Below are 17,810 nucleotides of genomic sequence, written 5' to 3' on the forward strand. Positions count from 1 at the left end.
CCGCACGCAGCCGTGTCGTATATGTGTCTGTTTGTTTACGTTTGTTTTAAGTTGAGTTTCTTATTAAAGTTAACGTTGACTGTTCAGCTGGTTCCTGCCACCTCCTTGCCCATCCATGAACTGTTACAGTAAAATAAGTTGAAGAAAATAAGAATTGGCATACCTAGCCTAAAACAGACACTTTCTAGGTTACCTACTCAACCGCAAAATCAACATGTCAATGTGGTCCTGTAAAAGACGGGACCTAACTCACATGAGGCGATTATCTTGCTCTTGAAAAAGCCTGCACAGTGGAAAAATAATTGCAAGCATGCACAAATTTAAAGAAGACTCAACAGTGAAAACATCCATGGTGACTTTCAAGCCAACGTTTCAGAAATCCGCTTCCCACACCAAACTGAAGTGATTTCCATAGCTCATTTGCTTGTCTTGTGAGAGGACATTTTCAAATACATGCTTTAAATATATTTAAAGATTAAAATCAACATGACGGTGATTTAAGTGCAGCCTTTATAAAAAATATAATGCCAATTGAAATGTGTAAAAACGTTGAACAGCGTAAGGGGGAAAAATATTGACTGACTAGTAATTCCAGTGTCGACCAGCAGCATCAGTACCGTTCTGTCGACTAGTCTCGAATATCCTTAGTCAAGATAAATTCAAATTTAAATACAAAATGGTATGAACACAAGTTACATTTAAACACGCGTTAATAAGTATTCTTTTTTTTTTTCACCGTACAAAATAAATGAGCTATTCAGTAAGATATTAATGAAACCGAACTTTAGTGTATTGTTTAGATCTTTTTATTCAGTGCACAGAAAGTAAATAGGCTTACTTGTTTTCTGAACAAGAACTACTGAGGAGATGCAATGGATAATTTCACTGTGAAAACATTGTTCTTTTTACATTATTTGCAGTAGTGTTACTCTGCCCTGCCCCTTTCCTCGAATTCATTCAATGGGATTGAAGCACTGCTCTCGCATCACATGAAAAGTAATAAATGGTTGTGTGCACGATCGCACGAAACTGAGCTTTGCTGAGGCCAGATGACAAGCCGCAGTGACGTCACTTTGAGCACGAACCAAGCGGCTGCATCGAGTATAAACTAGGCTTGAAGCAGGTGGTAAAATTACATGTGAGTGTACAAGGATGCATTGCTCTTGCCTCAGGATTTTGTTTTCTGTAAAATAAGATGTGTGGATACGCGTGTGGTGCTTCGAAAACCAGGCATATCACGTGATGTATAGTGACAACTCTGATAATGTAACCAATGTAATAAACCCTAGAGATTGTGATTGAACACTTAATGTTCTGAAATGGTTACCATCGACAGAATGAACCTAATGTCTTTTTGCCTGCAGCTCTCAAATGGTTACCGCTCACATCATACAGAAAACGAAATAAATTTACATATGACCACCCACATTTACATGTCAATTATGCCTATTCAGTGTTCATTGGCCGATCACAGTGTTAAAATATCTATGATTGGTATCTGCCTCAAATTTCCTGATGGGTGCACCGTTATTCCAAACCTTGTACTGTTGAGTGGAACATTTTAATGTTTGTCTAGCGAAGAGGCTGTTATTGAGAGATGATGCAGAACAGATTATGTTGGACCCAAAAGCAAACCTGCAGCTATTTTTAAGCCCGACAACACACTTTCACTGGATATGTGAGGAGGGTGTTTACATGGAAATCTTGAATGTATAGCAGCAAAAAGTAACCCGTTTAATTCAAAAACTCACTAACATTGACTAACATTCAGTGGCACTCAGGGAAAAAATTAAATGATACATTTATGATATGACCCCTTAAAAGCCACGAAATGTCCTGTTATTGAAGCAGTCCCATGGATTGGTCTCCCTGTTGAGCTGTTTCTTTTGGAGATCTGGTTTGCGCTTGCTTTATTTGGGTCATGCCATCCATGGTCACGAGGCCCCTGGTTGGCTGCACCCCAAGAAGATTTTTTTGTCATGAGGTGCTTCCTTTCTTGTTGGCCAGGAATCCCATCACCAGGGCTGAAACGATTAGTCGACGTTATCGACAACGTCAACAATAAAAAAAAATCTCGACAAAAATGTTAATTGTCGAATAGTCGTTTGATCTCATTTAACATAACATGGGATCACATTAATCTGTAATGATGATGCGTGAGAGCACTGCTGTTCCTGACTGAGAGGAAGAATAACACAGATCACAGTCCAGATGCACTCTAAACTTTCCAAACAGCTTCAGGTGATGTAGATCCCAAAGTATGAGTGAATTATACAAATAAAACAAATAAGTAAATACAGAAGCACTCTCGTTGTGGAATCAGAGCTCTTTAAAAGAAACACCCCAGTGTTCCATCTTAAATGCATTTTCAATGTATTATAACTTTATTAAAGTACAAATAATATGGAAGCAGGTCATGTAATTAACTACAAACTCCGAAACTGGCATTTCTCTGTGCGGTCAGCACCTCTTCTATGGAAAATGTGCTGCAGTTGGGGACACAATCATTTCATGTGTCTTGATCGATATCTGATTGGAAATGCACATTCCATTCACTATTTGCCACATAAATGTGTCTCTGCAAAACATTAGGAAAAAAGCATGTAGTAACCAAGTGTAAATACCCCCTATGTTGTGTTAGATTTGATGTGAAGCTGGAGTTGTGTCCCATAGCCTTCATGATTTTGATGCAATTAGTGCTGGATTGGGTGACACAGCAGGTCCTGTCCATATTAGGCAGTTACGTGGTCAGCCCCAACAAATCGGACCGAATGTTTGTGTGTGAGACATTCCTCTTTGCATTCCTGTTTGCACTAACATTAGTCACTGACTGCTCACACTCACATTACTTTCTCAACAACGAAGACCGAGAAGGAGCTTTCTGTGTATTGATGTACATTGGCTTGCTAAGGTCTTTTTTTGGAAGACATGAACTATAGTTTGGGATTTTTTTTTATTTCTATTTTATATCAATCTGTCATTCCTAATGAGTTTTAGTTTTCACAGTTTGTCTGTTAGTTTTATTTTAGTTTTAGTATTTTTCATGGCTGCCAAAGCAGAAGCATTTATTGGTATCATTTAAAAATGTCTAACATCATTACATTTCTCAGGGCAGTCTTGTTGTTACCGCTATCTATTGGGACTTTTCCACTGCACGGTACAACTCAGCTATGCTTGCTATTTTGGGGTTTTCCACTGTGGATAGTACCTGATGTACCAACTCGGCCGAGGTTCCAAGCGAGCCGAGCCGATACTAAATGTGACGTCAAAATCCTGCAGATCATTGATTGGTCAGGGAGAATCGTCACTACCAGAACGGTAACGTGTAGTGGAAAAATATATATTTGTATTATCGTGTTTCATTTGGATTGTAAATGTTGCAAATTTTATAACAAGGTAAATATGGGTAAATTGCCAAAGGACATTTAAATTTGATCCCCATTGTATCCATATGAATTTCCTTAGATGATTATAAATAATTTCTTAACTAATCTTTGGGAAGTAAAAAATGAATGGGATATTTCACCACAACATGAAAATTATCTTATAATTACTCATCCTTTTTACTGTAAATCTTGACATCAGCAGTCTCATTGCTGATCTTTCCTGTAGAATGCAATTGCAAGATCTATAGTGAAAAAGGAGTTACGTTTTGGTCTGTTTTCACCCAAAACGATTATTTCTTCAGAAAACATTAATTAAACAACTTAAGGATTACTTGGTTGCCTTTATGTGCTTTGTAGAGCTTCAGAGCTTTGGACACTGTTGACTCGTGTTCTGTTGACCTACAGAGATATTCTTATAATATATTTTTTTTGTGTTCGGCAGAAGAAAGAAAGTCAAACACATCTGGGTTGGCATGAAGCTGAGTAAATAATAATAGAATTATATCTTTTGGGCAAATCTTTTTTTCTTTTTTTTTTCTTTTCTTCTTTTTATCTTTTTGAGGTTTTAGATGGAAAGTTTTTACATTGGGATGTATGGCGGAGCTTATTTCATTACCACCGGTGGGAAAAGCAATGGTAAAGACAATAACAGAAATTACAGGAGTAATGTTACATAATAATTTATGATGTAAAAAAATAATTTTAAATACTTGCTAGATATTTTTTAAAGAATCATTTTTCCTCTGGGATTTGGTCAAAAATTATATTTCTCAGTAGCTATTAAGAATTTCTTCATTTTTGCTTTTATCTAAGGTAGAAGATATCCTAAGCTTTCTTCAAAGGTGTAATGTCAAGTTATGTGTGTTTGCATTATAATGAAAAGTGCCAAGAAATTTCCACAAGTTTCTAAAAAGTGTCAAAATTTCCAAAAGTTTCCTAATTTGCCCAAAATTGAAATGAATTTGATATCATTTTTATTTTAGTTCATTTTGGAGTTAAAGTTTTTTTTTTTTTTCTAATAATTTTGGTTTTTATTTTAGTTTCATTAACTATAACAACACTGACTCCGAGGGGTCCATTATGTCCTATGAGATTTTGAGGATGCCTTTGGGCTGCTGTTGGCAGTTATTTAATGTTTATTAAGGGTTCGATATAGAGCGCAACAATGACCACACACTTTTATGCTTCTTAGTTTCCAGAAGTACTTTTCAAATGTATTTTCTCCACTGGCATTTCCAAAAATTCTTCCATAAAGAGTTTAAGCATTGAAGCAAAGCAGCCAGTCATAAAAATGAACAATCAACTAACTGTTTAATCGTGAATTCGTATTTCCAAACCTGTATGACCAACTTCATTCTCTGAGACCCAAAAAGAGATGCAGAATAAAAGCCTCAGACACCATTCACTGTCATTGTGTGGAGAGGAAAGTTATATGGTGACTGAGGGAAACATTCTGCCTAACATCTCCTATTGTGTTCGACAAATAAAAAGTAATCTGGTTTGGAACAGCTTATCTCTTTTTTAATTAGGGATGTCCCAATACTTGTATTGGAATCCAAAGTGAAACCACTCATGTTGCTCGTAAAAATGCTCTGATACCAAAAAAACGATACTAGTACTAATGTCATTGCGTAAACATTCAGCGCACAAATTAAAATCATGTTATGTCCTAGTGTGATTATTAACCCTTATGCGACCTTCAGGACATTTTTCTCTTTTTCATTTTTAGTTTTTTCCTATAATTTTTGCTGTGTTAATGCCAACGGCATACATTTTGCCAAAGGTGTGTAGTTTTGGGGGAATTTTGATATTTCAACCTCAGTTTCTATAATACATCTATAATACTCTGTGAACACAAAATAGCTACACTCAGGAGCTTTAGGACAAAAAATGCCCATTAAAATGGCAATATTTGATCATTGTGCCAAAAAATCATTAATTCTATGATATTATGTTTTAATTAATAATATTAATATAGTTTTTTGACACAGACATTTTTGTCCTTTAAGGACCTCTGAGTAAAATTGTTATATTGACGCACAAGGGTTAAACTGCAAAGGCTGTGATTTAATGAGATAAATATATACTTTGCATGTGCTGCGCGCTTCAAATGAGAGCGCTTGTGAATGTGTGGAGCCGGTGTTGTGTCGAATCCAACTACTCATACAAACTACTTGCATCATATATGGAAAAACCCCATCATGAGCACGTTTCAATATATATTTTTTTAGCAGATGACAGTGAGCAGAGCACTAATTCACTTTGTAGCATGAGGCACACAACATACCACATACTGTAATTAAATAGCAGCCTTTTGCTTTGTGATTTAATATTCACATTGGGTCATGTAGAGACCTGTTTTTCCAAAGTGAGAAGCTACCATCAAAAACAAACAGAAACGGAAAGGGCATCACTCCAAAATAAAAGCTTCTGCCAAAATAAATGCCCAAATTTAATGAAAAAAAGACAGAAATACATCACTACTGTATAGTAATGGAATATTCACTGTAATACTACTGCTAATAATAAATCAATAGTATTTGTATTATATTTAAGCAATATCTCACATCTGTGATTCTCTGTTATGCAGCACTTTATTTGTTTTTTAGAAAAGCTTCATTTGATTAAAAAATATGTTTAAAAAATGTCTAATGACAAACTATTGTCATTTCATTCATTTTAATTAATGAATTTATTTAGACACTATTTTGATGATTAAATTGAAATACACTGTTGAGATGGAATTCATAAAAATAAAAAACAAATAAAAAATAAAGAAATTATAAAAATGGTGCACTATCGGGATATTCCTGTTTTTAATCATTATTTAGTTCCAGTATGAGACTAAAAACAATGAATGTACAGGTGTCTTTGATGTCCAAGTCTATTCAGAACTGTTTAGGCCTGTGTAATCTTGCAAGGTATGTATTGGACTGAAGTAATCACAGCTGTTCTCATATTTATGTGATTTGTCAATCCATACAGAACAAAAGAGACGAGCATCTCCTGAAAAAACGAAATGTTCCGCAGGAAGAGAGTCTGGAAGACTCGGATGTGGACTCTGACTTTAAAGGGGTAAAAGGCATTTCATCTCAATCCTTTTTTCTCTCCCAATATCCTTCCAATTTCCCCGCTCTTCTGCAAATTTTGTCTAAAATCTTTTTTTATTCTGTTTTCTCTTCAGCAAAATGTAACGCTAGATGCTATTTTACAGGTAAGGCTCTTCTGTATGCTTGTTGTATGGTGGCAAGCGAAAACTCTGATAAACAGTTGGTCCAGAGGGTCAGTGCACACACAATAATCCACAATCCTTATTCTCCATTTCTTCCCCTACCTTCTCTTTTTCTCTACAGAACGCCACCAGTGACAATGCAGTAGTGCAGCTCAGTGCTGTGCAAGCAGCCAGGTAAAGTGTTGCGATACGAAGTATTGCGATTTCCATTCTTTTTTTTTAACCCAAGTAAAATGGGTTTCGTATGCCATTTCATGTTGACCTCAACGTTTTCTTTAGAACTGAAGTATTGTTTGATTTAATATTAAACCGAGACTGAATGTGAAAAGCAGAAAAATGCTATACTCTGTGAATTTAGCATGTAATTATGTGTAAATAAACTTGATTTGGCTGGATTTCTTTCTCTGAAATTAATTGTATTACCAGCTGTTCATTTACTGCTGGCATGCGTTTTGAGTGCTGTCAGATGACAAATGGAGTAAAAGGCTGATTTTCTTTTTTCTGTTCTTGCAGAAAATTACTCTCGAGTGACAGAAACCCCCCCATAGATGACTTGATAAAATGTGGAATCCTTCCAATCTTAGTCAAATGCCTGGAGAGTGATGACAAGTGAGTGTTAAATTTTACACTTAGAATCAAATGATTAATACTTAATTGATGATTTAAATAAAAAATCTATGTATATTTTGAGTGTGTGAAGTTAGTAGCGTGCATTAGAGTTAATAAAGTTCTCCTCATGACATCTTAAATGATCGGTAAGGAATATAAATTGGAGAAGAGGGATGGTTTGCTCATTGTATGTTAAGCAGCTCTCTTGCAATAAAGATGTTTTAGTGTCAAAGTATTAATAGACATTATTTACTAGAGGCAAAATGGTTTAATACTGTGAAAACTGAGAGATTGATGCTTGAATAGAACCTGATGAGAAGGGCATTGTGATAATATATAAATACATGTACATTTAGTTGAAAATAAGACTGTCGATTCTAGTGTGTTAATTCAGTGCTATTAATTACATAAAAAAAGCATTAAACATTTTACACAATCATGTCCCTGTATGGTAATAAGAAATATACCACCTGTTTTCAGCACGGTACAGTAAGCGAAACTCCAGCAGTATATGCTGAGGCTTGCTTGTCACTAGCAATAGCACAAAATGAGAACACGTTCTTTCCTTTAGACACCACTGGACTGAATTCTGAACACAGAGATCTCGTTATGTGTTTTTCTAAGTTTCAAACTATGTTAAACTTGACACAGTGACCTAAATACTCTGAGTTTATGACATGACGCAACCACAGTGAGATGCTCCAAAAGCATGTATACATTGACATATCCTTAGAAAAGCCTTTATTATAATCTATCTCAGACATATTGATGAATTAAATTGCAAAATGGATTGCTGTGGACTGTAGGCCTATGATCGGCTTATGTTGAATAATATAAACAATATATTGCCTTCTAAAGACACTTTTTGTATTGCCTTATCAATGCTTTTCTCATCTGCCACTATAATGTAATGCATTTTAATTATCTGAAATATTATATTTATAATATAGATTATAGTTGTCATTTAAATATAATTATTTAATCAATATATATCGAATTGTAATTTGAGGGACCTTTCTCATCAAATATTTATATATGCAATTGAATACATTAATTGGAATATCATGTAATTAATTTGATTTAAACATTTTAAACGATTGGCAGCCCTAGTTGAGATCTTTTAAGATAAGAATAACATGTTACATAATTGAGCTAGCGAGCGCTTATCAAGACGTTTGCAATCATGCAAATCAAAAGCATGACAGGACAACTGAAAACACATGTAACTGATTCACTTACTGAACTGAAATTAGCCGAGAACACTTACTGGGTTTGTGTACTATTTTTGTTTGTTTGTTTAAAAGCAATGTTTAAAATGCCAGAAATGTCTGTTCTGACTGCAAACGCTGAATCCTGTGGTAAATAGGGTCATTCGCAGAAGCTCATTCTCGATTCAGAAGGGGTCAGGAGTGAAATGTTATAGACCAGCTTCATTACTTATAAAACATGTAACGTTTTCTCTTTTCTTCCTCTCTCTGTCAGTCCTTCATTGCAGTTTGAAGCTGCATGGGCTCTGACTAACATTGCATCAGGGACGTCTGCGCAGACACAGGCAGTGGTCAAATCAAGTAAGTTGTTTGTACTGGATCTCGCCTACTAGATTAAGTTGTGGTGACTTTGTCAGTTCTGTATGTAGATGAACCGTGTTCTCATTTTCTCTCTGTAGATGCTGTCCCTTTGTTTTTGAGACTTTTACACTCTCCTCATCAGAATGTGTGTGAGCAGGCCGTGTGGGCGCTGGGCAACATCATCGGTGAGTAACTGTAATATGAAGTCTCACTGTTACTGCCCCTTGAAACGTCCTCACATGTTACTGTTTATTCCTCTTAATTTAATATGACTTCACAACAAGAGTGAATATTCAACACATTAATCATTGTGTTCCTATGTTCTTAATCACACTGAAATTTAAAAAAAAATTCCCCTCATATAAATGGATCCCCCCTTTGTTCGGAAGCAAAAACTTGCCTAGCACTAAATATAACCTTTTATATGATTCATCACTAGTTGCTACTGCATATATTTTGGTGCCATTATTGCATCTAAAGCTGTTTTTTGAGCAGATGTTAGACACCAAAGGAAGAAGAATCCAGAATTGGCATCACTACCACTTATCCCCCGCCCCCTTCTAAGACATCTGTTTGTGTTTTATGGGCCCTGTGCAGGTGATGGTCCTCAGTGTCGAGATTACGTCATCTCACTCGGCGTGGTCAAGCCTCTCTTGTCGTTTATTAATCCTTCCATTCCCATAACCTTCCTGAGGAACGTTACCTGGGTCATTGTCAACCTGTGCCGGAACAAAGACCCGCCCCACCCATGGAAACAGTACAAGAGGTGAGGAGTGTGCAGTTGTGTAGTTATGAATGTATACTCACAAGCACTTTACTAGGAAGACCTGTACACCTACATATTCATGTGATTATCTTAATCAGCCAATCGTATAGCAGCACTGCAAAGCATAAATTCAAGCAGATACGGGTCTGGAGCTTCAGTTAATGTTCACATGAACCATCAGAATGGGGAAAAAATGTGATCAGTTTGACTGTGGCATGATTGTTGGTGCCAGACAGGATGGTTTGAGTATTTCTGTAACTGCTGATCTCCTGGGATTTTCACACAAAACAGTTTTAGAGTTTACTCAGAATGGTGCCAAAAACAAAAAACATCCAGTGAGCAGCAGTTCTGCGGACAAAAATGCCTTGTTGATGAGAGAGGTCAACAGAGAATGGCCAGACTGGTTCGAACTGACATAAAGGCTACGGTAAATCTGATAACCCCTCTGTACAATTTGAGTGAGCAAAATAGCATTTCAGAACACACAACACGTCGAACCTTGAGGTGGATGTGCTACAACAGCAGTAGACCACGTTGGGCTCCACTTCTGTCAGCCAAGAACAGATAGCTGATGCTGCAGTGGGCGCAGGCACCTTTGGGATGTGGTAGAATGGGAGATTCACAGCATTAATGTGCATCTGACAAATCTTCAGAAATTGCATGAAGCAATCATGTCAACATGGACCAGAATCTCAAAGGAATGTTTCCAACCTCTTGGGGAATACATGCCACAAAGAATTGAGGCTGGTTGCGAGCAAACTGAGGCCCTACTCTATCCAGTATTAGTAGATTGTTCAGTGCATCATATGTAGTTTTGAAAATAAAAGTAGAAAGAGCCCAAAAGCTATTATCATATGGCACTTGAAGTCCATAGCTACAAATTGTCCTATTTGAATTGAAGTTGTTTAATAAATATCAACTTCAGGATTATGCATATAATATATGTAATTGTCAGGAAAATAACACCACAATGTCAAAAATCTTAATGGCCCTTAAAGGCTTGTTTTTTTTATATATATTGATAAATTATTTATCTTGTGTTTCTTTTGATTTTGAGGTAAATGAGCACCACATTTTCTTTACAGGGTTTGTGACAATCTCACATCCATATCTCCCTCCCATCGTTTTTTAAGAAATCCTTGTCGACATTAACACTGTTTTAGTGTGTCCCAGATCACACATTTTTTATTATATATTTTTCTTCTTATTATTATTTATTTATTATTTATTTTTGCTGCAGTACACTGACCTTTTGAAGTGTTTATGGAAATACAGTGATTTGATTGGTTAATTTTATCCACTTTACTAGCTGGCTGTTTGTCTAATTGATAATGTATGTACAACTAATCCACTTAGATGTCTCGAATCTTAGTTTAAAAAATATGTTTCAAGGAATTTTATTTTCTTACCTTATTCTCCCTCTCTCAATAAAATGATGTGTCATTAAACTCTTTGTTTCAGTCTGTCTGTAAGGTGTAGCTATTGTGCTGTGTAATGGAGATGCCAATGTGATTTGGTTTTGCTCATTTTTGGTTTTGCTCATTCCCATCTGTGAAGTGGAGGTACAGCTTTGAGCTGAAAGGAACATACTGTACCTCCTGCTGCTATGAAATTGTGTGTGTGTGTGTGTGTGTGTGTGTGTGTAATATACAAGCAACCATATTATCGATGGCCGGTTTAATTAATATTCTGTCATAGAGCTGATTTTGTGTTTACATGTTGTAAAGAATTGTTTTCAACTGATTGTCAGTTCTTAAAGTCTCTGTTTCTCTTTTTCCCTCAGATTCTTCCTGCCCTTTGTGTACTCATATATCACACAGATATAAATGTAAGTACACTGAAATTAATGTTCATGCATATTTACCAAACCAGCAGCATTGTAATAGACATTGTATATATATATACATATGGCCTCAAAGCTATAAGACAGTGGTTCTCAACCGGTGGGGCGCGGACACTCTCCCGGGGGCGTAGTAGGCTACAATGGAAGGGAAAAAAAACGGGAACATTTTTTTTTAGCACTACGAAGTTGGTACATTTATTCACCAAAGTTGCATTCAACTGATCACAATGTATAGTCAGGACATTAATAACATGAAAATTACTATTAAATTCAGAACTTCTTAAACTTCAAAAAATCCTCGATTTCGTTTCTTTGCCCACTCTAAACTTTTCTTTTTGTTTTTCCGTTGTCTTATTACTCTGTGTTGTTTAAACCATCAATTAGAGGGCCAAGCACTGAAGGTGCTGGAACCCTATTTTATTTGTACTGATTTTCCAGTTTTTTTATATTTTTCTGCCCTGGGCAGCAAAAACCATAAGTCCTAGATATCTCAAACTTGGCAGGATGGTTCCAAATGTGCACCGCTACTCAGACATATGCACACACCTCCATTCGACCCTTGGTGGCACTATATTAAGCAATTTTAAGTTCATATCTTCGCAAACGTGAGGGCTAGAATCAAAATTATGCTTTGTCTAATTCCTTGATTCAAGTTCTACAAAACATATACAGTATCTCCGATTTCATTTTTGCCCAAAATGTTTTCCATATTAAAAACTTTCTGTAAAACCTACTTTTTTTTTTTTTTTAACTCCTCCTAGGCCGATTTGCACAAAAAAATTGTACACATCATCAGACCCTCCTGTCAAAAAGTTATTAAAAGTATTGATACAAATCGTTCCAGAGATATTAGCGATACAATTCCTATGCTTGAGCACACTTTGATTCATTGACAAATTAAAATGTTTTGTTTAAATTCTGCCTATAGTGGGCGCTACAGCTAAAAAAAACTGTAATGACTCTACAGCCGTTTGGTCGACAAAGTTCAAATTAAATATTTGAACCTATCGATTCGGAAAATAAAAACAAAATGGCAGCCAATCAAAATTCGGCACCTAATAACTCTAATTGTGAATGACCGATGGTCATGAAACTTATTATGCACAAGCCTCTACACAAAGCTGTATATAAAATTTGTGTGAATCTGCCACACGGTGGCGCTATAATAAGCTAATTCATGGTTTTCTTAAAACTCTTAACTGTAGAAAAACATCCTCTCATCCTAGGCTGTTTCCTCGATTCACACAAAATTTAGCATACATCATGTACAGAATTTCCTGATAAAACGTTTTCAAAAGAATTTAGATTTTTGTCGTTCAGAAGATATAAGCGAATACCTTTTTGGGTGTGGCCTGTAATTACTAGTTAGCCTCTATCTTGTGAGTGAAAACTAGAGCTGTCGAAGTTTGCCGAATAAATTGAAAAAATTGTGTCGTTTACATATTATCATGAATTAACTCTCCTGTTGAGTTTGTTCATGAATTTCGGGATCTACTCACCTGTTAATCAGCCGATGTGCTAAAGTGTTTTAAATTAGCACGCGAGACAGGAATATCGCAGGCTGCTTTTGAACTTCGCAAACTGACAGGAAAGTCCTCTGTGGCAGCGCAAATATTTTTTGAATTTGTCGAACATTTCCAGCTAAAGGAAACCCTGCTGCGCACAGCCTCCAAGGTTCTGTCACAGTGCATAATAGTGCGTTTGAAAGTGCACTAGCCACTGTAGAACTGCAGAAGATGCTAGAACCCTGCAGGTAATCTACACTGTCATTTGTCCATTTAATCCCACTGAATGGGGTGAAATGGGTCTGAAAGGAGTTGATGTATTTTACATAGTCAATTGCAAATGACAGTGCAGAATTTTTTTTTGCTTTAGTACTGCAAATAGTCACATGACCAGAGCTATTTAATTCCACTGTGCTCTTCTAAAAATTGTCTGTTAAACATCATAAAAGGAAGCAAATATGTCTTGTCAGAATAAACATACATCTATATATACTCTGTGTGTGTGTGTATATATATATATATATATTTATTTATATTAGGGCTGCCAATCGATTACAATTTTTAATCAAATTAATTACATGGTGTCCCGATTAATGGCATATACAAATATTTGCTGAGAAATCCCAATTGATTCAATATATAATGATGAAATAGTTATATACAGTTATCTTAAAATAAGTTATACAAAAATAAATTATATATATATAAAATAAAAGATATTCAGATAAAAATGCATTACATTCTTTTGCCAGTAGAGTTAATCATTGATAAGACAATACAAAAAGTGGCTTTAGAATACAATGTATTGTTTACTACCATATTATTGATCATAAACCAATCATTGGCATACAGTTCACAGCAATCCATTTCACAAGTGAATTTGTTAATCAGTTTGAGATTTATTATGAGGGCTTGTTTAAGAACCCGTCAATTTACACCTGCGACAGACATGCTTGTGTTTAATACTTAACACATCTTGAGATCCCTTAGTTCGAATTTTCGCTCCAAGTGTTTTGAATGCAAGAACGTAACGCATGTTTGTGTTGTTCTGCCTACTGAAGTGTTTTCTTCACTGTATAAACTGCACGTTGCTCATACAGCTGAAATTTTAATTACTGCCCTCTGGAGTGAACAGGTGGTATTACAAGCTTGCATTTCTCAGGAATGTTCCTTATTACCGTCCGGGGCAGTGCGATTAATTGTTTTAACGCGTTATTTTTAATAAAATTATAATTAGGGTTAGAGTTCCACAGTATATTTCCTGTCAAATCTGATTATTTTTGTAATTTTTCCAGAAGTGCTTGGGCCCCCGATAATTGCCGCTTGCGGCTATATTCTTATTTTAGGTGTTGTATTCCCTATATTTTATGTGCTTTTAAAATTATTGTATTATAGAAATTTCAGAACCATTTTCTATATGCAAAATCCTTTTATTTTTTTTATTTTTATATATATATATATTGGGGTTAAATGTGGCCTAGAAATTTCTTCATGAGATACTTCCTGCTACATAACTATATCTTCACTTTGATTCAGAATATTTAAATCTTTCTCTGTGTTTCTCTAGATTCTGGTAGACACAGTTTGGGCTCTGTCGTATCTGACAGACGGAGGTAACGAGCAGATTCAGATGGTTATAGACTCGGGTGTTGTCCCATTCCTTGTCCCACTGCTCAGCCACCAAGAGGTCAAAGTTCAGGTAAACACGATGCAAATCTATAGTGTCATTTGCTATGTTTCACAAAGTCTGTTTGGTAAAACATCTGTGTTGTGTGCTCTTGTCAGACCGCGGCACTGAGAGCGGTGGGGAACATTGTAACAGGGACGGATGAGCAGACTCAGATAGTGCTCAACTGTGATGTCCTCTCTCACTTTCCTAACCTGCTCTCACACCCCAAAGAGAAGATCAACAAGGTGAGAACCACATAACAATAACGCACCACATTCAATATCTAATGAAGATAGTGAAGCATAAACATGTTATCTTAATTTCTAAATTACTCTGAACTACCCAGTACCAGATTAAGCATTAAGGCTCATGTTTGGCTCTGTTGTTCCCTCCAGGAGGCAGTGTGGTTCCTGTCCAATATAACAGCAGGTAACCAGCAGCAGGTGCAGGCAGTAATAGATGCTGGTCTCATACCCATGATCATTCACCAGCTGGCCAAGGTAAGACTTTATCTATGTACACTTTGCTATTTGTCCATTCTTTTTTCCTCCAGAATTATTAGCCACTGAAATATCAAACCCATATGTAAAGCTGCTGATTATGGATGAGGATTCAACTGTGTAGTTCACCCTTACTTGGAATCAGAATCATAATCACCCCAGAGAAGTTAGAGTAGATTTCCTAAGATTCAGTTGGTCATAGCATCATTGGTTCTTGCACTATTTATTTATAAAACTACTATTTATTAAAAAAAAAAATATATATATATTTTATATATATATATATATATATTTTATATATATATATATATATATATATTTATATATATATATATATATTTTATTTATATATATATATATATATATATATATATATATATATATATATATATATACATGCATGCATGCATGCATGCATGTATGTATGTATGTATGTATGTGTGTACATGCAAATCTAGTATTAATAGTATTTCACTATTAATAACTTTTGTGTGGGCATCTTTAGAAGTTACTCGGAGCATATTTGAGAACCTGTATCCAGACCCATAGTTTGTCTTCATTGGAAACTTGCATACTAACGGGCATTTTATGTGTGGTTAGTTGTCTAATATGTTTCTCTGTTCAAACAGGGTGATTTTGGAACGCAGAAGGAGGCTGCGTGGGCCATCAGTAACTTGACAATAAGTGGAAGAAAGGATCAGGTATGAACTGAAAGATGAAGATGAATCTCTGGTTCTGGGTCACTTCCTTTTCCCTGCTTTTTTATTTGTTACTTTGCTGTGATTGTCAGGTGGAGTACCTGGTGCAACAAAATGTGATCCCGCCCTTCTGCAGCCTGCTGTCAGTGAAAGACTCTCAGGTGGTCCAGGTGGTCCTTGATGGTTTGAAAAACATCCTTATCATGGCTGGAGAAGAAGCCAGCACAATTGCTGAGATCATTGAAGAGTGTGGGGGTAGTGTACCTTTTAATACAAATGTATAAAGCCCAAGGTATACTTCCATTTTGACCCAAATGCTCAGCGTCTGCTTGCAGTTGAACATGAGCCTTTCAAAGTATACTCCATACAACTGTGCATGTATACACAGGTGATTGGCACACAGCTATGATGGCTAAGAGACACTGGACTATTTCTCCTCAGGTGTTTAGACACATAAATATGTCTTTATATTCCTTCAGACTCGAGTTATACAAATGCAGGGATCTCCAGAACTCCTGACACATGCGCTCTTGACTTGCACATAATAATAATAATATTTTTTATTTATATAGTCCCTTTCTAAAACTCAAGGTTGCTTCACAAAGCCAAAATCAACAAATACAAAAAATATTTAAAAAAAAATATAATCAATACAAAACAAGTCAATAACAGAATGTAAAAATCCACATCCACTGTTGTTGTTTTTAGCCTCCTCTCCTGATGATTAGTGGTGATTACATCTTCCAGCTTTTTTGCGTGACTGCAATTAAGTGCTGCCACCTTGTGGACCCACGAAATAGTTCCAGGGGCGTGCGCATTCTGGATGTTCAGAGACAATCGGGCTGCATGCTTTCAGTGCTTGAGCACTGCTAATGACCAGATTTGAATCATGCATCCTGTCTGACCAAAGTATACTTTAGGCTACTTTAACTCACCTGAGATTTTCAACCACTCTTTTATAGTATAGTCAGAAATGGTCATTCATTTTTTTTAATGGAAAATTCTTTTAACTACTATATTTGGTCCCGTTCCCAATCCTGAATATGTGGATACAGACTTAATGGTAGTATATTCAGAGAGTCTCTTGGGTTGTGTACTGATAAATAACCAGATTTTGCATGCTAAAGAATTCCAATAGTCCAGGATCAGCCCTTTTACATAGAAGCCCTGTTAAGAAAAAAAAAGAAATCTATAGATTTTTTCACAGAACAAAATATAGTACTAAATATCTTTGTTCTGTCTTTTAGGATTGGAAAAAATTGAGAACCTACAGCAGCATGAAAATGAGGACATCTATAAACTTGCATTTGAAATCATCGATCAGTACTTTTCAGGAGATGATGTGAGTATATTTTGTCTCTACTAGTCTTTGTAGTCTCATATGTTTGGTTCTTTACATAGTTCTTTTGCTCCGTGCTTTCCTTTTGTTGATGTTTTTTTATTAGGAAGTTGTGGATTCTTTTCTGAAAATTAAAGGTAAGTTAGTTCACCCAAAAATGGAAATTCTCTCATCATTTACTCATCCTCATGCCATCCCAGATGTGTATGACTTCCTTCAGCAGAACACAAACAAAGATATTTAGCAGAATATTTTAGCTCTGTTGGTTCTCACAATGCAAGTGAATGGAGACCAAAATGTAAAAGCTTCAAAAGCACAAAGGCAGCATAAATGTAATTCATATTACTTCTGTGGTTAAATCCATGTCTTCAGATAGTTGAAGGTGAGAAACAGATCAATATTTAAGTCCTTTCTGTACTATAAATTCTCCTCCCTGCCCAGTAGGTGGAGATAAGCATGAAGAATGCCAATTGTCAAAAACAAAAGAAGAATGTAAAGTGAAAGTGGAAATTGATGGTAAAATGACTTAAATATTGATCTGTTTCTCACCCACACCTAAAATATCGCTTCAGAAGACATGGACTTAACCACTGAAGTCGTATGGATTACTTTTATGCTGCCTTTTTGTGCTTTTTGGAGCTTCTAAATTTGAGTAACCATTCACTTGCTTAGTATGGACCAACAGAGCTGAAATA

At 35.8% G+C, this 17,810-nt stretch overlaps 1 protein-coding gene across 1 annotated transcript in view; it reads left to right on the top strand.

Annotated features, from left to right (window-relative positions):
• The window catches only part of LOC127651554 (importin subunit alpha-4-like), a 35,985-nt gene that overhangs the window by 13,261 nt on the left and 4,914 nt on the right, over positions 1-17,810 (top strand). Inside the window, 15 exon segments of the mRNA XM_052137447.1 lie at positions 6,372-6,461; positions 6,571-6,600; positions 6,740-6,792; positions 7,132-7,227; positions 8,710-8,795; positions 8,894-8,980; positions 9,393-9,533; positions 9,536-9,561; positions 11,345-11,389; positions 14,477-14,608; positions 14,695-14,823; positions 14,974-15,078; positions 15,708-15,779; positions 15,869-16,031; positions 17,024-17,118. Coding sequence (XP_051993407.1) covers positions 6,372-6,461; positions 6,571-6,600; positions 6,740-6,792; positions 7,132-7,227; positions 8,710-8,795; positions 8,894-8,980; positions 9,393-9,533; positions 9,536-9,561; positions 11,345-11,389; positions 14,477-14,608; positions 14,695-14,823; positions 14,974-15,078; positions 15,708-15,779; positions 15,869-16,031; positions 17,024-17,118 — 1,350 coding nt within the window.

This window comes from Xyrauchen texanus, chromosome 11 (genome assembly GCF_025860055.1).
Source record: "Xyrauchen texanus isolate HMW12.3.18 chromosome 11, RBS_HiC_50CHRs, whole genome shotgun sequence".
NCBI classification, from domain to species: Eukaryota; Metazoa; Chordata; class Actinopteri; order Cypriniformes; family Catostomidae; genus Xyrauchen; species Xyrauchen texanus.